The sequence below is a fragment of the Bos mutus genome, chromosome 2, assembly GCF_027580195.1.
Source record: "Bos mutus isolate GX-2022 chromosome 2, NWIPB_WYAK_1.1, whole genome shotgun sequence".
In the NCBI taxonomy this organism is placed as follows: Eukaryota; Metazoa; Chordata; class Mammalia; order Artiodactyla; family Bovidae; genus Bos; species Bos mutus.
The window spans coordinates 5,836,276-5,859,220 of NC_091618.1; the positions used below are offsets into that span (position 1 = coordinate 5,836,276).

The window sequence follows — 22,945 nt, forward strand, 5'->3', positions numbered from 1 at the left end:
ATTGCCTCTTTAATGATCTGCTTCCCCGTTAGACCGCAGTTCTGTGCGGCCCGCCTACCTTATTCCCAGCACCTGGCACAGCCCCACAGGAGGGACTCAATACATCACCGTTGAATTACCGAATTGATTAATAAATTAATATTACACACCGGGCAACATGCCCGCAAGAAATATATTATTACACTTAATTCCACCTCTTTTTATTTTTTAATAGAGCTGCTAGAAAAAAATCAAGTTATACATGTGGCACACTACACTATATTTCCAGCTGACGGGGCTGGCTTAGGCACTCCTGCCCTGGCTCTAGAAGTGCTGAGGCTGCTGTTTCAACCGCTCAGTCATGTCTGACTCTTTGCAACGCCACAGACCGTAGTCCATGGGATTTCCCAGGCAAAAATACTGAAGTGGTGCCATTTCCTTCTCCAGGGGATCTTCCTGACCTAGGGATCGAACCTGCGTCTTCTCCTTGGCAGGCAGATTTTTACCGCTGTACCACCTGAGTTTAAACGCCTTTCCTGTGGTCCGGGTGAATCGCTGCTATGTCATGGAAGTGACTTCCTCACTTGTCCCCAGGAGGCTGCCTTCCCTCCAGCCTGGGAGCACATCACAGGTAGGGTCCTATCTTATGACCTGGGAACCCCAGCACCAGCCCAGTATGGTGGGGGGCAGCTCCATGCTCCCTTCATGACCATTCAGTTCAGTTCAGTTCAGTCGCTCAGTTGTGTCTGACTTTTTGCGACCCCATGGACTGCAGCACACCAGGCCTCCCTGTCCATCACCAACTCCCGGAGTTTACTCAAACTCATGTCCATTGAGTCGGTGATGCCATCTAACCATCTCATCCTCTGTCATCCCCTTCTCCTCCTGCCTTCAATCTTTCCCAGCGTCAGGGTCTTTTCAAATGAGTCGGTTCTTCGCATCAGGTGGCCAAAGTATTGGAGTTTCAGCTTCAACATCAGTCCTTCCGATGAATATTCAGGGCAGTTGGGAAAATGAGTAGAGCCAGCAGGTCACACATGGGGAAACTGAGGCCCTAAGCAACACGGGGCCTCACGTTAGGAAGCGGGATCTTCCTGAAATCTCCAATGGCTCACCCCCACCCCTGGCTCATCCCAGATCCTGGCCCTGGGGAGAAGGAGAGGTTTCTATGCAAATGCGAGGGATTCCTAACCCCTCCGGTCCCCTCACAGAGTGAACCAGGCAGAGGCTGAGAAGGGGCAGGCCTTTCTCTGCAGAAGTCTAGGCCCTGCGTGGACAGCTTGGGGCAATAAGACATCAGGGTAGGGGTCAGGGTGGCTCAAGGGTGAGCGAGGTCTCACCACCAGCCAGTGCCCCCCACATACCCATCTCCTGCTGGACATCTCCTGTCCCTGTGCTCGAAGGGGCACTCTGCAGGGCCCATCCCTCGGGGGCAAAGGACAGCCTGGCTCCCGCCCCCTCCCTTAAAGAACAGTGATGCCTTCCAACCTCAGCTGTCTTGACAGGTCTCCAAGCACATTTGCCCCTGTGAACTCATGTGAGCCTCAGAGCAACCCTCTTTGGTGGCATATCCATCCTCATTATGCCCTTTTCTCCTTATTCTCGTACAGTTGGGGAAACAGGCTCAGAAAGGTGCAGTGAGAAGAAATACTCTTGAGAGGGTATTTCTCCCAGAAATGGAGACTAATGGAGAACGTAATAGGGAGGCTTGCCAGACATTCCAGACTTCTCTCCTCACTCCCAGAAGGAAAAAAACGAGGGTCGGAGAGGGGCCCTGAGCTGGGAAAGGACTGGCTCTGTGGCCTCCCTGCTTGGTCAGGTCCAGCCCTGCCTGCCCCACCTCCATCTTGCTCCGTATAGTAAAGTCCCAAAGCGCCCCTGAGCTGATGGGAGGGCTGAGCATTGTTCAGATTCACCCCCTGGGAAGAGCTGAGGTCAAGCTCACGTAGCAGGTCCAGTTAGCACAGCTGTACAGCAATCCAGAAAGCAGGATGTTCTGTAAACCAGAAATGACCTTCCAGCAACGATGGCCTCAAGCACTGGGCCAGCAGGGCGTGGGTCTCCATGCATCTGCTCGAGGTGTATTGGATCATTCAGCAAAGGTTCTCAGAGCACCCACTGTGCACCAGGAGAAAGCATCAGGACCCAGCAGGGACCCTGCCGTGGGCGTTCAGAACTCGGTAGGGAGGGGTGACACACTCCACAAGCATCACGGAGTCCGCTAGTGTGCCTCGTCGTTTCCCGCTCCAGCAGTCAACCCTCACAAAACTCACGCTCCTTTTAAAATGGGGGCGGGGGCGGGGAATGCAGGAATTCTATGAGAGAGGGACGCAGGGTCCAGCCTGGGAGGTACACAGTGAAGGAAAGCTGCAGGTGAGCTGAAGATGGGTGGCGGGGGTTGGGATGGCGGTGGAGATGGTAATGGCTGCTTCCTCCCCATGGGCAGGTTGGCAACTTGCTACTTGGAAACTCGGGACAGGCAGAAGGGAAGGTGTGGGAGGAGAGACCCCAGGAGACGTCATTGTGGGGGTATCAGAAGCTCAGCTAGATAAAAGAAAGCAAACTGCTCTTAGCCCATGGAACACCTGGTGGAATTCTCTCACTTTGCCCAAGAGGATTCAGAATATGGAGCAGGCCCCTGACAGAGAACTCCCCCTCACTCTCACCAAGTCCTTAGAGGCCTCCCCAGCTTCCTCACCTGCAAAATGGACAAAGCCTAGGTTCAACGGGCTTGGTCTCCACCTGGGGATGGAGAACCCCAGTCCCCTACAAAGCCTCCTCTGCCAGCGAATATTTCTGGGAGCCCTGGCTGGAGTAGGGGATGCCCAGGAGTGCCTTGACTGCATCCTGAACTGCCTGCTTCTTTCTGCCCTGCCTGGCCCACAGCCCAGTGGCCCAGGAGCCAGGTGCCAGCCAGAGACTCTTCTGTCTGAAGGAAGCTCAGAAGGAAGGTCAAGTGTACTGCATCCTATGGACACCTCTCCACAGATTTCCACACACTTGTAATTAAAATGTTTGCATTAGTAACTTTAAATACTAAAAGCCCAGATATACAGCTTCTCTTGAAAATGCAGAAAACTGGGCTGATACCCCCAGGGCAAAGTTGACTGGAGCTGGGAACACTTCCCTTGGCAGGTTTCATTAGCGTGCCTGCCTGTCTGCCTCTCTGGGTCTAGTCCAGTCTGCTCCCCTGAACCCCAGCCTCCTAGAGCAGTCTCTAGCCAGTGTCGGTTTGAATGCCTCTGGTAACAAGGGGCTAACTACATCTTTGAGGCAGTTGGTCTGAGCCGTTCAAAAAGGGCTCCTAATACAAGCCGTCTTCCCCTTTCTGTAACAAAGAAAGACGCACAGGAAAAGAAGTGGGCTTTGGAGTCCGGCAGATCTGGATCTGAGTACCTCTCCAGCGTTTAGCCAGCTGTGCGATCTCAGGCAAATGATGGCCTTTGTGCGCTTCAGTTTTCTTAGCTGCACCTCCCCTGCAGGGTTGTGCGAGGCTTAAAGTAGAGCAAGTTTATAAAATGGTTAAGGCAGAGTCTGCGACGCCGAGAGAATCCCCAAATGGCCTTTATCATCCTGTGTAACCTCCAGCCATGGGTCCAATTCTTCCCCAGGGAGCAGAATAGTGGAAATACATTCAGAGGGTGCTGAGCGGCAGATGGAAGTCAGAGGCAGAGGTGGAACTTGCCCTGGTGGGCACACACTTGCTGGCCAGCCCCCAGGACTGCAGATCTCTGCTTCCCAGACAGTTTGGCCCACCCGGTGCTCCTGGGGAGAGAGTCAGCTTCAGGAGGGAGCCCCTTCTCCGGTCCTTCCCCAACAGACTGCAGCCTCCCCGCCCCCCAACCTCCCCCCACCCTCCAGGAGGCGATCCCTAATCCTGGGCCTGGAACTGGAGTGGGGAAGGTCAAGGGAGGAGAAGCAGGGAATGGTAACCGCCTTCAGCCAAGCTGGCCACCTGGCTGTGTGCCTGGCGGACGGAGGGGCACCTTACCTGGGTCCTTGCATATAATTTTCACATCCACTCTAGGACACAGACCCTCTTATCCCTGTTCTACAGACATGGACCTTGAGACTCAGGGAGGTTTAGAAACTTCCTCAAAGCCAGCCCTAAAACGTTGGTCGGGTCCCTGAGTGCCGAGCTCATGATCAAGGGGCTCTAAGGCCTCACCTAAATTCGGGGTGCCCAGTCATTGGGGGGTGGGGCAGGGGAGAGCATTTTTAACTAAAAGCGCTCGTGAGTTTGTCTCTAAGCCAGTGTCTGAGCCTCCGTCCGTGAACTAGTGTGTGCACATCACCGCGTACGAGGCAGTTTGTTGGGGGATGCGTGTGCCTGAGGGTCACGTGTGTAAGAGTGAGCGTGTCCGTGTCTATCCACGCAGGGCCTCCCCCGACCCCAACCGGTGGGTCAGTGTGTTGCCGGGCGTCCGGACCCCTGGTTGGGTGCGCGGCGGCTGAGTCCACGCGGGGCGCGGGGTGAAGGTGCTGGCGCGAGCGTGCGCACGTGGGGCGGGCGGCGGTATCCGCGGGTAGGTGTCCGCGGTGCGGGCTCCGTGTCCCCCCCGCACCCGCCTCGGTGCTGATTGGCTCGGCGGCGCCGTGACAGGCCGGCCCCCGCCCGGGGCGGCGGCAGGGGCGGGCGCGGGTGCCCGCGTGTGCGCTGCGAGCCGGCGTGTGCGCCGGTGTGTGCGCCCGGCCGCCGGGTGTGCGGGAGAGCAGGGAGCGCGCCGACGCGCGGGCGGCCGCGGCCGAGCCCAGGGTGCGCGGCGCCCCCGCCCGCCCGCCCGGCCCGGCCATGGCCCCCGCCCGGGGCCGCCTGCCCCCCGCGCTCTGGGTCGTCACGGCCGCGGCGGCGGCGGCCACCTGCGTGTCCGCGGCGCGCGGCGAAGGTGAGCAGCGGCGGCTGGAGGGGCGGGGGTGGCCGAGGGGCCGGGGGCGCGGCGCGCGCAGCAGCCGGAGCGAGCCCGCCGAGAGGCTCAACTTCCTTCCCCTCGACCCCGGTGCCCGAGGGGCTGGGATCCCTGGATCTGGGTGGGGAGGGGTGGCACCGCGAGACACCCGGGGTCAGGGGACGGAGCGCCGGGGACAGGGCTGGGGGGAGAGGGACCCGAGGGCTTGAGGATGAGGGACAGAGAGGCACGAGGGACAGGGGGACGGGACTCAGGGGTTCGGAGCTGGGGACAGGGAACTGAGGATCGGACACTGAGGATGAAGGGACCGGACCGGAGGACGGCAGACAAGAGAAGCAATGTAGGGGAGAGAGGAGGCAGGGCAGGGCACGCGGTGGGGCAGAGGACAGAGGGACCCAGGATGCAGGGGGAGGTTCAGGGGGCTGAAGAGAAGCGCCGGGCGTCCAGGGATGGGGACCAGGAAGGGAGGCAGGAGGACCAGAGAACAGGACCGGGTTTGGGGGAAGACGGGCGTGAAGGGCAGGGAATGAGGGTCTTGGAAGTGGGCTGGGCTGGAGGGCTGGGGGTGGGGGCGAAGGACAGCAGCCAGCCCCAGGGGAAGCAGCTTCGGTGGGCGGTGGGGAGAAGGGGCCCGGGAGGAGGGGGCTGAGCAGGCTGCAGACAGACTGAGGTGGGCAAGGCCGGAGGGCTGGGTCTTGTCCAGGGACAAGGCTGGGGAAGTCCGGTCACTCCGGGGGGACGCAGGATGAGGGTGTGGGCTGAGCAGTAGAAACCAAAAGGATCTGGGAGGGGATAAGGGAAGCCGGGAGGCGGCATCTGTCAGGCTCCCCCAACACCTAGGGCTGCACACCTACGTGAGTGTACACACACACACACACACACTCACCCCTTAGTCCACCGGGCACCCCAGGTCCAGCTCAGGATGCTGCCCTGGTTTCTGCTCCTCACCCGACCCCTGCCCAGGACCCCTTCTCCTCTTGCAGCTCTGCCAGGAGAAGGCCTGACCCGGGGCTCTGTGCAAATCCTAGGGTTCACAGCCTGGCTCCAGAGCTGCATCCTCAGCCTGGCAGGATGAACTCCCAGATTCCAGGGAGCTCCAGAGCCGGTGTTCCTCATCCATGCTTAGACACACCACCAATCCACCCCTCACACACGAGCAGCTCACAGAGACACAGTCGTACCCACAATCACACATGCACCAGCAGCCACGTGTTGGGATTCACACAGAGAGACACAGGCCCGCAGAGACTCATGTGCGTGGACAGCCCCCACACCCCAATAGTCAGATGCACAGAAGTGCGGCCAGTACACAGGTGCACGCATGTGCATGTAAAGATTCATGCGTGTGAAAATATGCACATTGTGGGCAGACACCACATGTATGAAAAGACCCTCAAACTCTCATTCGTGTCCCTAGAAATGCATGTGCACAGCACCAACACACACAGATATACATAAACTCAACCACCAATGAAACGGGCCACGCAGGGAGCAGGGACCAGAGCACGGGAGCTGAGGGGTGAGTAGGGAAGGGGACACAAGGGGCCTGGGAGGTCTGGGAGCTGTGGCCTGAGCACAGTTTCCTCTGGGTTGGATGCCCAGGGGAATTCTGAAGGGCCCACAGTGAGTGCCTGGGCATTGGGTGGTACAGCCCCAACTCCGTGCTTCAACCCTCTTCTTTGAGGAGGATCCAGCACCCTCCAGAATGCCAGACTGGCAAACCCCAGATCCGCCTAGGAGGGAACTTTGACCCGGCTCCTGAGCAGAGGGCAGACTGTTTTGGCCTGGGAGAGAGGCTGTGTCCAGAGAGGGGCAGCAGTTGGGGAGGAGGCAAGGTCACCAGGAGAGGAAGTGGGGGACGTCTGTCAAGGGTGGGAGGGAGGCATGCAGGCCTGGTGCCAGGGCCCGGCCACACCTATTTGATCAGCACAGCAGGGCGCCCCTGCCTGGGCACAGGTTACCCTCGCAGGTCCAAAGGTCCTGGGTGGAGACCTGGGGCCTGGGTTCCACGCAGGACAGCCAGGAGTCTGTGCTGGTGCAGGGCCAGGACCGGACGGGGGAGACTGTGGGAACTCAGGGAGGGGACTCTTTCCCCAGTGGGGGTCCTGCAGAGGTGACAATGCCCCCAGGCTACCCAAGTGCCCTGTGCCAGGTCCCTCACAGGGCTGGGGACGGACCTGCACCTGCAGGGGTGCCCCCGAACCCCACCAGGCTCAAAGCCCCTTATCACTCTTTGACGTGGATTATCCACCAATTTGGGGTGATCTCCGAGGCATTCACATCCCAGCTGACATCCCCTGGCCACCCCGAATTCTCCAGCCTCACCACCACGCGCCGTGTCCTCCAGGAATGTAAATCAATTTAAGTATTAGTCTCAGCGAAATGGAATGGGGGAAGGTGACGGCACGGGAGGAAAAAAAGAAATCGCATAATACCTTCCTCAGTCAAACAGGAAAGGCTTAGGAATTATCTGTGCTTCTCAGAGCAGGGGAGGGACCCGTTTGATCCCCCAGAACAGGCCGGCAGGTAGGCCTGGGAGGGACGCCTGCAGACATCTGGCTGATGAGGAAACTGAGGCACAGAGAGGTTAAGTGGTTGCTTCCCTGAAGGCCCTGAGACACCGAATGTCCAGTTCTCCATTTGCAAGTGGGGAGATGGGCCCAGAGAGGGTCATCGACTTCCCAGGGGTCACACAGACCTATAGTCCAGCAGCGCAAGAGGACAGAGAAAGCCCGGCCCTGGTGAGCCAAAGCATTGGCCTCTCCAAGGGGACTCAGGTCCCTGCAGGAGGGGCCTAGCCCTGGACTTCCCTCCAGCCCCGTGAGACCTCCTGTGGGCCTGGAGCCTCCTGTGAGAGACCTCTGTGTCCCCCCAGGAGAAGGGGACAGGACATGGGGAAGAGGGGGACAGAGAGAGAATCAGGGAGGGGATGGACAGAAGTCGGTCTGGAAGGAATTGGAACAAGCAGCCTTGGAATCTGGTCGCTCTTTCTGAATCCAATAGAATCGACTTTTGATTTATCTTTGGATTATCTGAGCCCCCCCTCCCCCGCTCCCCGCCTTGGCTGATTGATCATGGCTGATTGATCATGGGGATTCCCAGAGGGGAGGGAAGGCCTGGAAAGTGGGGGTCTGCAGGCCTCTGCCTCTAGAGTCGGGGTGATCAGGGGGAGAAGTCCCAGCAGCCCCTGGGTGGGTGCAGGTCTGAGTTGTGTCTGGGCGGTGCTGGCCCAGGGGCCCTTCAGTTCCAAGACCCCCATCTGGGATGTGGGGTGTGGCGGGGGAGCCCACAGGTCCCTGTCCACACCCCTCCTCCCCACTCCCCAAACTCAGCCCGCTGGTCTGGGGTAAACTGCAGCGCAGCCCCTCCCCCGCCCACCCGCCAGCAGGAGGAGAGAGCTCCTGACCCAGTTTTCTCGCCATTGCCGGGGAGGGAGGGAGGCGGGAAGGCTTCTTTGCCTGCCGCCCTGGCGTGGGGCCGGTTCGGCTTGGGGAAGGGAGATCCTCCTGCGGACGTTGCCTCCATCCCCTGGTCCCACCCGGCCACCCCCTCGCCCCTGGGCGGGATTCCAAGCCAGAGCTCAGAAGGCCCTCCCTGGCTCGGCAAGTCCTTTTTCCAGCTGGCCTCTGGAACACCCCCAGCTGTCGCTGGGTGGGGAGAGTGAGGGGAGGAAGAGGAGGAAAATCAGCACATGAGAGCATCCGCACTCCCAACATTTCCTGATGACACTTGTCTCCATCACTGAGGGGCAGGCGCAGAGCTATGCAAATCTCAGGCCGGGAGGACAGCACCCACCCTCTCTTCGGGAAAGTTCCAGGAAGGCCCATTTTAACCCTCTGCGGCCTTCCTAAGTTAGCAGATCAGGTTGGTTGGAGTGATTGCTGGCTGGGAGAGGTGGGTAGATAGAAGAGAAAGGGAAATGAAAGCTGCGAGACTCGGAGCCCAGACTCCTTTCATCAGATAGATCAAAGGCAGCAGGGGCCCAGATTGGTGAAGGGACTTACCCAAGGACACACAGCAGCCCTGATTTCTTCCCAGTTTGGTGCATCTTTATCACCTTAAAGTGAGTGATGCTCACTGCTCCTAGGTACCAAGAGAGAGGCAGGGGGCCAGGACTCAGGGAACAGGAGCCAGCTTTGGTGAAGCATGGGGTCCAGGCGTGCAGTTTACTGTCGCCCACCCTTATGTATCATTATCCCCATTTTACAGATGAGGAAACTGAGGTTCAGTGAAGTGCAGGTCACCGGCTACCAAGTAGCTGTATTGAGATGTGAGCCCAGCAGTGTCTGATTCTAAAAGCAGGGTTTCCTCACCCTGTTCTTGGTACTTTGCAGGGTCCCCTTCAGGGCTCTGGCTTAGAGTAAACTTGCCTTTCGGGCCAGCACTCCTTTCTCTACCACTGTGACAACCCAGAGATTCCTGCTCCTCAGGCTCAAGCTGCCAGGGCTGGCGGCTTTGTCTGTGGTGCTCTGGGTGCCAGCCCAGGAGTCACACCTGTGGAGCTCCAGGCGTCGTCCTGATCTTCCCTGAGGCTGAGTGTTTTCATCTGGAAAATGGGCAGAGGAATGAGCACCTTTCGGTGTTGCCGTGTGGGCCACGGATGAGGCACTGCAAGCTCCCCTAGCAGAGCCCAGCATACACTACGTGCTCCCTGTGAGGCAGTGCTTCCTCCTCCAAAGCCCTCCATGCCCAAGGACCTCCTCGCGCCGAGGACCTGCTCGGTGCGAGGTGCCTTTTGGGGACCCTGGTGATGGGAAAGCTGGGTCCAGTCCTCTGGGTGGAGGTTTGACTTACAGTGCAAACATCAGTGGGTGCTTTGGAATGCCACCATGTCCTGTAAGTGGCCCAGGGTCAGGTCATCTTCACAGCCCCCTGTAAGGCAGGCATCACTGTCACCCCATTTTACAGGGGAGGAAGTGGGGGCTCGGAAATGGAGGAAACTTGCTCAGGGACTCACAGCTCCCAGCTGGCAGAGCTGTGATTCAGATCCAGACCTCCCGGACCACCAAGCCCAGACCTCTGGCATCTCACTGCACCCCCCAATCGAGGCAGCCTAGCACTCGGAGAAGACTTGAGTCTTCTGGGAGGTGAGAAGATTATATTTTGTGGTGGTGGAGGAAGGCTTCAGGAAAGAGCAAGAACTTGAACTGAGCCTTGAAGGCCAGTGAGGTGAGAAAGGACCCAGAAACTGGAGCTGGAGTGTTCGGGGCTGAGAGCAGGCCAGTGTGGCCAGGCCACCCTGGTCCTAGGGGACTGGGGAAGGGGGGCCCAGGGATCTGATGTGCTCTTATCTTCTTTTCTGCAGTGAACTTGCTGGACACGTCCACCATCCACGGGGACTGGGGCTGGCTCACATATCCAGCTCACGGGGTGAGTGATGGGCAGTGGGGCCAGTGCTGTCCCTCTGTGAACAGAGAGGCCGTGATGCCCAGGTCTTATCATCAGGCAGATCAAAAGAAAGCAGAGGCCACGAGAGGTGAAGGGACTTACCCAAGGATGCACAGCAGTCAGAGACAGAGCTGCTGACTTCTTAAATTTAGCGCATGCAGACTTCTGGAATTCCAGAACCAAGTCCAGGGCTGGCTCCCCCTTCTTCCAGTCTGAGGCCTGAATGTGGGATTCTTACATCTGTGTCCCAGGCCCATCTGGCCTCCATGGTGATGCTGGGCTCAGCCCATTAGATCCCTGTACTCACAGGTGACTCCCTTCTGCCCTCCTGGGGCATTGGCATGGTAACCCCGAGAGTCCAGAGCCAAGGATGCACTGCCCGGTCCCCCCGATTCTCTTAAATCTCAGGAAGGCAGGGTGGTAAAGCCAATGCAAGCCCATGAGCTTGGTGGGACCATCCACAAGCTGAGTGTCCTTGGGTCACCACTTCACCTCCATGAGTCTCAGTCTCCCTGTCTGTAGAATGGGATGAGCACGTGGCAACCTCTTGGGGTTTGCTGGGAGGGTTAAGGGAGATGACACGTGGTCTTGGCACCATGCCCAGCACAGGCCTCCATTACATGTATTATTATCATTATCATTGTCATTAGTGTGTATTATGGCTATATCTCACATAAATTTCCTCCTATAAACATGATCAGAAACACACACATGCCCGCCATAGACACAAACATGTCTGGTACCCATAACTTCTTTCATGAACACTTCTGCTTCCATGGCTCCGGAGACAGAGTGATCATAATATTAATGATGACAATGACACTGAGCTGATCTTTGAGTATTTCTTTACTTTGGGGTAAGATTGTAATCTGGGCTGTCTGGGGACTGTGACTGGGGTCAGGACAATCCCAGCTCCTCTCTCTCTGGGGGTCTGGTCCCCAGGTGGCGGTAAGCTGAGTCTGTTGTCATCAGTCCCCATGCACCAGGCTTCAGGGAGTTGAAGGGGCAGACCAGGGTCCCTGAGAGCCAGGAGGGACCCCTTCTGTGCCTCAGCACGGCAGCCCTGCCTGAAGACAAAGGCTGGGCCCTGGGAGTGTCCCTTTACCCCCCAGGGCCTCAGCCTCTCCCCTTGAGGGGCTCTTCTGTGTGTCCCGCCTGGCTGTCTCCCGGGGTGCTCATGCGTGTGAAGGGCTTTGGTGCAGGGAACTGGCTCTGCCAGTGGCAGGGGCTGACCCAAGAGGAGGCGACTGCCTGGCTGTGGGCTGGGTCAGCGTCTCCTCTGAGACTCAGCAGCTGGGCAGGAATGGACTTGAACCCCTGGTTGGCGCTGGATGTCTCTGTCCCTCTGTCCCACTCAGAACTTAGGACTTGGTTTTTAGGGTAACAAGAAGTAGGAAGGATTTTAAGCAGGGGTGCGTGGTGAGAAATATGACTGGACTTTGCTGGTGATGCAAGGTGCTTTTGTTTGCGGGATGCTGTGAAGAGTAGCTCGGGGAGTTCCCTGTTGGTCCACTGGTTAGGACTCCGCGTTTTCACGGCCAAAGGTGCAGGTTCAGTAGCCAGTCGGGGAACTAAAGATCTTGCAAGCTGTATGGCACGGCCAAAAACAAACAAGCAAAACCCCCTAAAAAAAGAGTGGTTCAGAGTTACTCATTTCACTTGAGAATTAGAACAAATAACTTATATTCACATAAAGTGAAGTCGCTCAGTCGTGTCCGACTCTTTGCGACCCCGTGGACTATAGCCTACCAGGCTCCTCCATCCATGGCATTTTCCAGGCAAGAGTACTGGACTGGATTGCTGTTTCATTCTCCAGAGGATCTTCCCGACCCAGGGACCAAAACCAGGTCTCCTGCATTGCAGGCAGACACTTTACCGTCTGAACGACCATAGAAGTCACATAGCTCTTAACAATTTGTGGGCGTTATCTCGTTTAATCACCACTACTAATCCTGCAAGTGGTACAGCCATCCCATTTCACAGATGAGGAAGCCGAGGCTCAGAGCAGCGAGAAACATCTTTCCACCGTCAGGCAGGTTTCAAGTGATGGATGCGAGCTCAGATCTCTGGGCCTGGAGCCCTCACCGAGTCCCCGTGTCACCTTGTGAAGGGCTGGGAACCGATCCTGCATTATTTACTGAAACAGGGACCACCTCCTCTCAGCACGGGGCCTGGAGGTGGGGCTTGCCCAGAGGAGAGAGAAAGCCAGATGAGATCTCTGTTTCCAAGCTCTGGATCTTGAACCCGTGCCAGGCTGGCAGGTGAAACATGCAGGTGCCCCGTCCAGGGGGTCTGGGGAGGGGCCTGGGAATCTTTTGTTGAATAAATTTGTAGCTGGGTGGAGGTTGATGGTCCCTGCGATTCCATCCACCCTCTGATTCTGGAGTCTGTTAAGCACCCTGGGTACAAGGGTCATCCATGACTGTCTCCAGCATCAGCAAGTTATCAGACCGTCAGGCAGGCCGCATAGCCTAAAGCCAGCGGTGCTGGGTCTGGATGAGCCGGTGCTCTGCAGCCTCTAATCAGCATGACTCAGGCCAGTCCCTTTACCTCGCCTCCACCTCCTCGTTTATAACACAAGGATGATCACAGAACCTGCTCCCTGCAGTTGTCATCTGAGAGATGATGCAGGAAAAGGACATTGTACCAGCAAGAAACCAGATGCTCTGAGAGGTTAAGCGTCTGTGCTAAGATCTGGGGAGTCTGGCCCCAGAATTCATGCTTCTAACCAGGCTGCACCCCTCTCTTTGGACCCCTCCGTCCATGCACTGGGTCATGCTCCACCTCACCTCGTGAATTAACAGCCACTCGTGAATATTCCTTTTTATTGTCTCTTGATCCTCAACAGCCCCTGGAGTAGCTAAAAGGGGCAGGTGTTAGCTACCTCGGTTTACCTATGAGAAGTCCAAAGCTCAGAGAGGGAATGTGATCTGCCCAGGGATGCACAGCTGGTTTGCTGCTTTCGGTTCCTGGAAGGGGACAGAGTTCCATAGGGATAGTGGGGACGGGGGGCGGGGGTGTGGTATGTGCCAGGGGCCAGAGAGGCAGCTGGGGTGGGCATGGCACCTGGCATGGAGTGGGGGTGCCCCAGGTAGAGAACAGGGCTGATTCTGCCCTTGTACCACCCGCCAGGAATTTGTGCCACTCTCTGTGTTTGCGGCAGCCCCTGAGGCTAAGCCAGGCCTTTGGCCCCGCTCGGGCGGCTGGAGCAGACTGGGATCGAGCTGATTAATTTATCCGGGTCCCTGGCAGGAAACAGACAGTGAGCGGCTGGCTGGCTCTTCGGTGCTCCATTAACTGTGACAACGACTTTAACCCCAGATGTGACACAGTGCTGCCCAGAGCCCCGGCTGCAGAGTGGGGTGCAGCATGGGGGCCCTTCTTGGGGTGGGGGGCATGCAGGAAGCATACAGTCTTTCAGGTGAGGCTGGCACGCCCTGGTCTGCTTCCCCAGGGGTCCCTGGAGGCAGGCATGGGGGGCTGGGATGATGGCAGTCCAGCATCGTGTCAGTCCCCTTCAGGGCCAGGCCCAAGCTAAGCACCGGGCAGTTTTTTTTCCGTTCATCCTCTCAAGTCTCACTGAAGCGGGGCCTTTCTAAGCCCCTCTTACAGATAAGCTGGCTGGGGATTGAGACCATATAGCTGACCAAGATGAAGTCAGATCGAGGGGTTTTTGTCAGGCAGGGAAGACTCAGGATGCCCCAGATCCCCACTCTAGTGCTTGTGGGACAGCTCGGGACCCTGCTGATTCTCAGAGCACAGTGAGGAGTGGTCTTTGCTTCCTCCCCCCTCCTCCCAAACTCCCCTCCCTGACCCCTGCTTAAGCAATAGGGTCCCTAGTTCAGAGACAATACCCACAGAGGCCCAAGCGAGATCACGGCCCTGCGTCTCTGGTGCACCCAGGACAGCGGCCCCAGAGCCTGTCTCCTCCGTCCGCCCTTGGCCCCCAGCCCCTCCTCAGAACCCTGAGGAGTCCACTGAACTCAGCCCAACAGCGACTACTCCCGGCCGATCAGCATTCTGCCGCTAAGGAAGCTGGGGCCCAGAGAGGAGTGGCCATTTGCCTAAGGTCACACAGCCAGTTGAGACTGAACCCAGGCCTCTCGACTCCTGTTTCATTTCTCAACTCTGTGTCTTCGGCTTGGCTCGTCTGTGTCCAGACTGGGCTTGCTGAACGTTGCTGGCCTTTGCCAGCCTCTGCTAGGGCTCTTCTCTCCCACCCCTGCAGGAGGGTCCAGCCTCCGCCCTGCAGGGGGTTTTGCCACAGCCTGAGTGCCCACAGCCTCCACACTCTATCTGTGAGAATGTGAGGGGCTTGCGGGGAGAGAGTATTTCTTGTGCAATTCTTTTCATTAGTTCAGTTCAGTCGCTCAGTCGTGTCCGACTCTTTGCGACCACGTGGACTGCAGCACACCAGGCCTCCCTGTCCATCACCAACTCCCAGAGTTTACCCAAACTCATGTCCGTGGAGTTGGTGATGCCATCCAACCATCTCATCCTCTGTTGTCCCCTTCTCCTCCTGCGGCAAAATACACTTAACACAACATTTGCCATCTTAGCCATTTGTGAGCCTCCAGTTCAGTGGCGTTAAGTCCATTCACACTGTTATGTGACCGTTACCCCGTCCATCTCCAGAATGCTTTCATCTTCCCAGACTGAAACTCTGTATCCATTAAACTATAATAACTCCCATGACCCTCTCGCCTCAGCCCCTGGTAAGTACCAGTCTACTCTCTGTCTCTAGGAACCTGATGTGAGCGCCTCATACAAGTGGGAGCATATAGGACTTGTCCTTTTGTGCCTGATTTAGTTCACGCAGCATAAGGTCTTCAAGGTTCCCCCACGTTGCATGTGGCACGTGTCAGAGTTTCCCGGTGCCCCACTGTATCAGTGGGCACATTCTGTTTGTCCATTTATCCAGAGGGACATTTGCGTTTCCACCTTGGAGCTGCGATAAGCACGGGTGTGCAAATCTCTGATTGTGTCCCTGCTTTTGTTTCTTTCGGGTACACACCCAGAAGAGGAACTTGTGGTAATTCTATGTTTAGTTTCTTGGCATTCACTGTTTTCCACAGTGGCTGCGCCAGTTAACATTCCCACTAGCAATACACAGGGTTCCAATTTCTCCACATCCTCGCCAACCCTTGTTATTTTCAGTTGCTTTGATGATAGCTAATGGGTGTGAAGTGGCACCTCACTGTGGTTTTGATTTGAATTTCCCTGATGCTTGGTGACGCTAAGCATCTTTCCACATGCGCTTCAGCCATCTGTGTATCTTCTTTAGAGAAAAGTCTATTCGTGTCCTTTGCCCGTTTTCTAATTAGGTCTGTCTGGTTCTTCGCGTTTCAATTGTAGAAGTTCTTTATATATTCTGGATACTAATCCCGTATCAGATACGTGGTTTGCAGGTGTTTTCTTCCCTTCTGCAGGTTGCCTTTTCACTCCGTTGATTGTGTCAGTGATGGTCACTGGTTTATCTCTGAATCAGTGACGCCTGGCTGGCACCTGACACAGAAGTGATCATACTCAACTTTCCTGCAGCCAGGGCAGCCCGTGGTGGGGGCAGAGGGAACATCACACACAGCAAGGCAGAGGAATCCATCCATCAGACAGTCACTCAACAAGCACCAGTTCAGGGGGGTGCTGCTGAAGGATTTGAGGCCAGGGTACAACATAGCTTCATGCAATTAAAAAGATCTTTCTGGCAGCTGATGTGAAAACTGGAGCGGTGGGCTCACTGACTTCCCCACGCAAGTCACGCCACTCTGGGAGTGACAGAGTAGCTGTGTAGAAACGAGGTCAGAGCTTTGTGGCTTTGGCATCAGTTCCAGTCCTGGCGTCATCACTCACTAGCCATGTGACCCTGGACACACGGCTCTAGGTCTGAACCCCTTGGTTCTGTGAAAAGGCAACAGATAACGCTTCCTCAGGATGTCCCCGGTGGCTCAGCGGTAAAGAATCCACCTGCAGTGCAGGAGATGGACGAGACACAGGTTTGATCCCTGGGTTGGGAAGATCCCCTGGAGAAGGGAATGGCAACCCACTCCAGTACTCTTGCTTGGAGAATCCCACGGACAGAGGAGCCTGGTGGGCTACAGTCCACAGTGTCACAAAGAGTCGGACACGACTGAGTGACTAATACTCCTTCCCCATAACCACGTGTGGGGTGCTTGGCCTCTTGATGGCTGACAGTCCACTGGAAGGTCAGCCCCTTGAGGCTGGAGAATGTTCAGTCTTCTTTCCCAGACCTCCCCTAGCACCGTGCATGTGGCTTGTGGCAAGAGAGGGCCAGCCGCTGCCTCTCGTTTCAGCCGGCTGTGGTCTCTCTGCCCGCAGTGGGACTCCATCAACGAGGTGGACGAGTCCTTCCAGCCCATCCACACGTACCAGGTATGCAATGTCATGAGCCCCAACCAGAACAACTGGCTGCGGACCAGCTGGGTGCCCCGTGACGGTGCCCGGCGTGTCTATGCCGAGATCAAGTTCACCCTGCGGGACTGCAACAGCATGCCCGGCGTGCTGGGCACCTGCAAGGAGACCTTCAACCTCTACTACCTGGAGTCGGACCGCGACCTGGGCGCCAGCACGCAGGAAAGCCAGTTCCTCAAGATCGACACCATCGCGGCCGACGAGAGCTTCACGGGGGCCGACCTGGGCGTGCGGCGCCTCAAGCTCAACACGGAGGTGCGCGGCGTGGGGCCCCTCAGCAAGCGCGGCTTCTACCTGGCCTTCCAGGACATCGGCGCCTGCCTGGCCATCCTGTCCCTCCGCATCTACTACAAGAAGTGCCCCACCATGGTGCGCAACCTGGCCGCCTTCTCGGAGGCGGTGACGGGAGCCGACTCTTCCTCGCTGGTGGAGGTGCGGGGCCAGTGCGTGCGGCACTCCGAGGAGCGGGACACGCCCAAGATGTACTGCAGCGCCGAGGGCGAGTGGCTGGTGCCCATCGGCAAGTGCGTGTGCAGTGCGGGCTACGAGGAGCGGCGGGACGCCTGCGTGGGTGAGCACGCCTCTGCGTGGTGGGCTGACAGCTGGGCTCAGTCCCGGCAGGGCTGGCGGGGGGTGGGGGTGGCAGGCAGGGTTGGCTCAGTCGGCAGGTGTCTGGGTGGTGCTCACAGCACCTGGGAGGAAGCATGAAGCCCTAGCGCTCCTGGGTCTCCAGGCTACCAGTGTGTGTGCTGTATGTGTCTTGCCGGGAGGGAAAAACACCACAGCCAGGTAGCTCCTCCGTGGGTGTTGTGCAGAGCTCCATCTCTGGGCACCTGTGTGACTGCGGTGTACTAACTGGGTACCTACTCGTGTTAGGGACAGCGATGGAACCTACCACAGCCGGCAGTATTCTAAGCGCTTTTCACGTATGAACGCATTTAATCCCCAAAGCTATCCAGTGAAATAGGAGCTTTTATTATCCTGGCTTTAAAGATAAGGATGCTGAAGCCCAGAGAGGGAAAGTAACTTCCCCAAGGTCGCACAGCTGGGAAGTCACAGAGCTGTGATTTGAATTCAGAAGTCTGGCTCCAGAGTCAAGACTCAGAACCACTGAACTGCCACAGTATTGAGGAGGGGGTGTCGATTGGAATCTGGGCTCGGGGTGAGCGCACGCGTGGCGTACAGGGGCATTGTGAAGATAGGCGGGCGGGGACAGCCAGGGTGTGTCCGGGTGCGTTGGGTGTGTCTGCCCGCGAGCAGGCGGAACTCAGCTAGAGATGTGGGGGAGGGCACAGCCGAGAGCCTCTGGGTCTTGAAATAGCACCTGTTCCCACAGGTGTTCTGCTGGGGTTCCCATGTCACAGACCAGGAGCAGGGCCCAGAGTCCAGGCTGTGTGCGTGTGTGTGTGTGCGTGTGTGTGTGGTCAGCAGACACGCATCTTGGATCGGTGCAGCCAGGCACCCCAACAGCCCAGGAACACCGGGAGGGCTGGTGAGCTCACACAGCTGGTGCCCCAGCTGTTACTGGTCCTAGCCTGGCTGCCCTCTGCCATCCCTTGATCTCCCCAGGGGCTGGACACATGGCAGGCCAGCCACTCAGCCCAGCCTGGTGAAGCCTGCCGTGGGAACCACTGGTTCTCCTGGGGAAGGAGATGTTCCTGGGTGGGGATCAGAGAGACCAGGGCCTGTGCCCCAGACAGCCTCGGGGAAGACTGGGATGGGGCCCTGAAAGACACTCAGAATATCCTCAAAGCCCTTAGCTGCTCCTACACAGGCCCCGGGACCACAGTTAGAGGGACCCTCGGGCCTCTCAGCACCATACCTCTGTCCTAGCCAGCAGGAAGGCCCCTGGGTGCTCACAGGAGCAGGACACAGGCTGGCCGTTTCAGATGATGCTCAAGGGGGCTTCAGAGACCACCCCGTCCACTTTAGGAGTCGTCTTGCCCAGGAACTCCAGGACCAGATTCTCCCGTCCAGCCAGCAGGCCCTTTCTGGCCCTTCCCTGGGGCTGTCCGGTTTCTTTCTGCTCAGTCGCTTCCATTGTGTCCAGCTCTTTGCGACCCTGTAGACTCTAGCCCTCCAGGCTCCTCTGTCCATGGAGTTCTCCAGGCAAGAATACTGGAGTGCATTGCCATGCCCTCCTCCAGGGGATCTTTCCAACCTGGGGATCGAACCAATGTCTTTCATATCTCCTGCATTAGCAGGTGGGTTCTACCACTAGTTCCGTCTATGAAGCCCTTAAATCTTTTTTTACCCTGCTGACTGCTATAAGTTCACTCTCCTGGACCCTCAACTCCAAAGCATCTTCTAGGACGTTTGCCTGTTTCTGGATTGGTTCTACCCTCTGTGGCCTAGTTTGCCAGGCTCCCCAGTCCTCCAGCCTCTCCCGGTTCCTTCATAGACATCCCTGTACTTCTCAACTTCCCGCTGGGTAACAGTAGCAACAAACATTGCTATCGCCTTTACAGCTTCCAAGGGGATTCCTAGGACATCAATTCATTGGCTTATTGTAGCAAGGCAGGTATTATAATTCCATTTTGCAGATGGGGAAACTGAGGCCCAAGAGATCGTGTCCTGCTTAGGTCTCACAGCTGATGAGAGGTGGAGCTGATGAGAGGTGGACCTGTAGCAAGTCAGGTCTATCTTGCTCTGAGCTACGTGTAGGCTTTTCACCTCTCCCTGGCCCATCCCGACTGCATTCCCCACTAGACCCAGTTCCCAACATCCCCGTGTTCTGATGGGGATAATAAAATCTCTTAGAGACAAGTTTTCAAGTGTTTGCTATGTGCCAGGCACTTTAATGAGCACTTCATACAGATCATGTCAGTAACTCATCCATGCATAGGGGACAGAGGCACAGGGCATCCCTGTCTCCAGGGAGTTCACAGCTTCTCATCCTTACAATAGTCCTCAAAGCTAGGTATTGTATCCCCATCTCACAGAGGGGAAAACTGAGTCCCCTCAACTTAAGTAGCAGAGTAGGGATCTGATCCCATGTTTTCTCACTCCAGAGCCCTGAACAGCTTCCTCTGTCCATAAAGCCCTCTGCAAAGCCTTGCTTCCCACCTCCCTGGGGTAACATTAAAACAGTTAGTAACCAGGACTATATAAGCTGTAATAGTCGGGTGGGCCAGCCTGTGGATACCTGCTCAAGGTCAGCTGTCTCCAGCCCTGGATTGAGCCAGGGAGAACACCAGGCCACTTGTTTGTCCAGCGTGCATGCTTGCCCTTCGAGGGAGACTGGTCCCCCTGACTTCAGGGTGGGGGCCTCACTCAGAGGTACTGCTCCAGCCTCCTTTTTTGGTGGAGATGGAAAGCGAAGCCCAGAGAGGAAGTGCATCTTGCCCAAGGACCCACAGCATGTCAAGGGCAGGAGTCCTGGTGAAAACCCCAACGCTTGAGCAGCCGGACGTCCCCAGAGCTGGGAGAAGTCAAGGCCACTCCCATTTCCTCACACTTCTGGCACATTAATAAAAAATAATAAAGTAATGCCAAAGCAGGGTTAGGGAATTGCAGCCTGTTTTGATTTTTACATTTAAATCACAATACAACATAATTATGCCAGTTGCAAGATAATTACAGGTTTTATAAAAAAAATACTAATTCATCGTGCACTGCAGGCAGTGGGGTTTGGGGACAGGATGCCAGTTTTAAATCACACAGGGAAAGGCGTTTCTCAACCCTGTCGGTGGGCGTGTTCAGTGTCTGCTGGCCTCCTTTGAAGAAGCAGCACAGGTGCAAAACTGAGGTGCTCACCTAATGGGAGCCCGGGGCCAGCGGCCCTGTGGGGGCCCAGGGACCCCCACCCACTCCTTGGTGGGTAGCCCGCGAACTGGGAGGGCTAGGGGCCTAAAAGGAGCTGGGCACAGACTGGGCGTGCCTTTGCTGATCTACTTGAGATGACCTCAAAGCTGCAGCCCCAGACCCAGCCTGAGAGGGACCTCCGGAGACCCGTGGGGCCCTGGCCTTCTCCATCGGGCAGTTCTCTCTGAGCAAACAGGGCTGAGCAAGGGGGTCCCGGCCTCCCCTGCCCAAGTGCCCCTCCACCTTCTTTCTAGCGACAGGAGAAGGGACCCAGAGCTTGAGGCCTGCAGCAGTGGCCAGGGCTATGGCGACAGCCGTCAGGCTCCTGTCTCGGTGGTCTCACCCTCGTGGCCAGGCAGCCATTGGTTTTACAGAGATGACAGTAGAGCCCAGGAGAGGGGACCAGCCCAATCACGTGGCTTTTTAGAAGCCTTCCTGAGACCGCCTTCAGGCCTCGGGGACCCACGGAAGCACGTCAGAGCCGGGCGGAGCTAGTGTGGTTTACCAGTGGGGAAAAGGGCCCAGAGAGGCCAAGTGAACATCCCGAGAGCTCACAGCTAGCAGTATTGATTGAATCCCAAATCTCCCAAGCTCCTGACCAGAAAACTCCCCACACCACCCAATTCCTGACCCACTTACCTTCCCCCCGCCACCCACGTGGCTGCGCCCCCCCTATCCCGAATCCAGAGAGTGGAAGGGCCTCTCAGAACATCGCGCAACGCAGCAGCCACCCAGAGTCCCAAGTCCCTAGCACCGTCCTTTCTGCCACCTGGACGCAGAGTATAAGCCACCCTCTGCGGCCCTAATCATCTTTCTATAAATATCAGAGCATCTCATTTCGAAGGGGCAGCATGAACAACGAGCTCCTTTGCCTTCCCGACTGTGTTTAAAATCTGATTTAGAATTAATTTCCTTTGGTCGGCCACCGGCAGACACCTTATTTGTCAAATCTCAAGCTCTTCGCAGGGGAGAGGAGAGAGGTGGCCGGGGCCCCCGGCAGCTGCCGGCCTGACAGGCGGCCCGGGCAAGGTGCCCTCGGCAGGGGTGGGAGCCCCTCCTGGCCCGCGGCCGACACCAGGCACCACAGACGCCGGAAGCTCCCTGGGTCTGCGGGCCCCAGCCCAGAGCCGCTCCATCTGTCTCGGCCATTAATTCCCGGCTCTGCCTCCAGGTCTCCGGGCTCCCCGAGGCCTGGTGATTAGTATTCTTATTAAAGATTATTTTATTTTCATTGAGCGGATTAATCTAGCCTTGACACTTTATAGCCATATGGGTATTAGCCGAGCGTGAGAGAACCACCCCCCCGTGGACTGGCGGGATGGTGGAGCTGCCTCTAAGCCGAGGCCGGGTGTTGAGAGGCTGGTGGGGGAAAGGCCCCGGCTCCGGAGGCTCCCTCTCAACCCGGGTTTGCATCCTGGCTCAGCTGGGAGCCTGGGGCGAGGCCCTCAAGCTCCCCCGAGCTTCTGTTTCCTCTCTGCCAAACAGTTGTATTCATGCCCACTAAGTAGGGTGGTAGTAACAAGTGCCGGGCACTGTGCTGGCGTGAATTCACATGTATTCACTCCTGTCATTCTCGCAACAGCCCTCAGAGGTGGGAACTATTCTTATCCCCATTTTCCAGATGGAGACACTGAGGCCCAGCAACCTGCCCAGTGTCACTTAGCCTCAGGGAGGGAGAGGACTGCATGAGCAAAGGAGCCCAGCAGGCAGCCTGCTTCTGAGTTTCTGCTCTTGACGGAAGACCCGCTGAACTCTGAATGGTCCGGGACTCCAAACACAAAGGCTGTCCTGGGGCGCTTCCTCAGTGCCATGTGTCACACGGAGATGTCACACCGCACGTGGACTGGTCTGCCCCCTCACTGCTCAGAAAGCTCCCTGAAAGCAGCGTTAGCTCTTGTTTGTCTCCAGTTCATCGCAGAAGCTCGGTGAATGTGGGTGAAGGAGCAGACGAGAGACAGAATAAGCAGGTGGTTCCCACGACATTAATCGATGTGGATCGGATGATTCCAGTGTGATAGAACGTCATTTAGCTCACCAACAGATAGGATAAATATTTGCTGGCGAAGTGTAAAGCCTGTTTCCTCTGCCTGCTTCCTGGGCTCAGAAGGACGCTCTTGGGCTGTGCCCCAGCACTGGGCCTCCTGGGGGGCTCCCAGGAAGAGAGGCAAGGTCACAAGATGTCAGCTAGGAGCCCCCCCACAACTCCAAGCACCTGGCCCCAGTCAGGGGCCTCCCCAGAGGCCAGGAAGAGGTCTCAAAACTGAACCACGTTCTCCCCAACTCTCCAGCCTTCTGGCTTCACAGTCTCTTGAGTCTGGGAAGCAACTTAAGGACATCATCATGTCTCCTGATTGCAAGTTTCCTCCCAAGTTTGTAGAATTTTCCAAATTAACTGGAGTTTAGCTATTATAATCAAGAGATACAATCAAATCAAATGA

The 22,945-nt window shown here is 57.0% G+C and overlaps 1 protein-coding gene across 1 annotated transcript in view; it reads left to right on the forward strand.

The window, feature by feature from the left end:
- Positions 1-4,771: 4,771 nt before the first annotated feature.
- Positions 4,772-22,945, forward strand: part of EPHA8 (EPH receptor A8) — a 33,690-nt gene continuing 15,516 nt past the window's right edge. The window contains exons 1-3 of the mRNA XM_070379290.1: positions 4,772-4,865; positions 10,192-10,256; positions 16,611-17,274. Coding sequence (XP_070235391.1) covers positions 4,772-4,865; positions 10,192-10,256; positions 16,611-17,274 — 823 coding nt within the window. The remainder of the gene's footprint in view (positions 4,866-10,191; positions 10,257-16,610; positions 17,275-22,945) is intronic.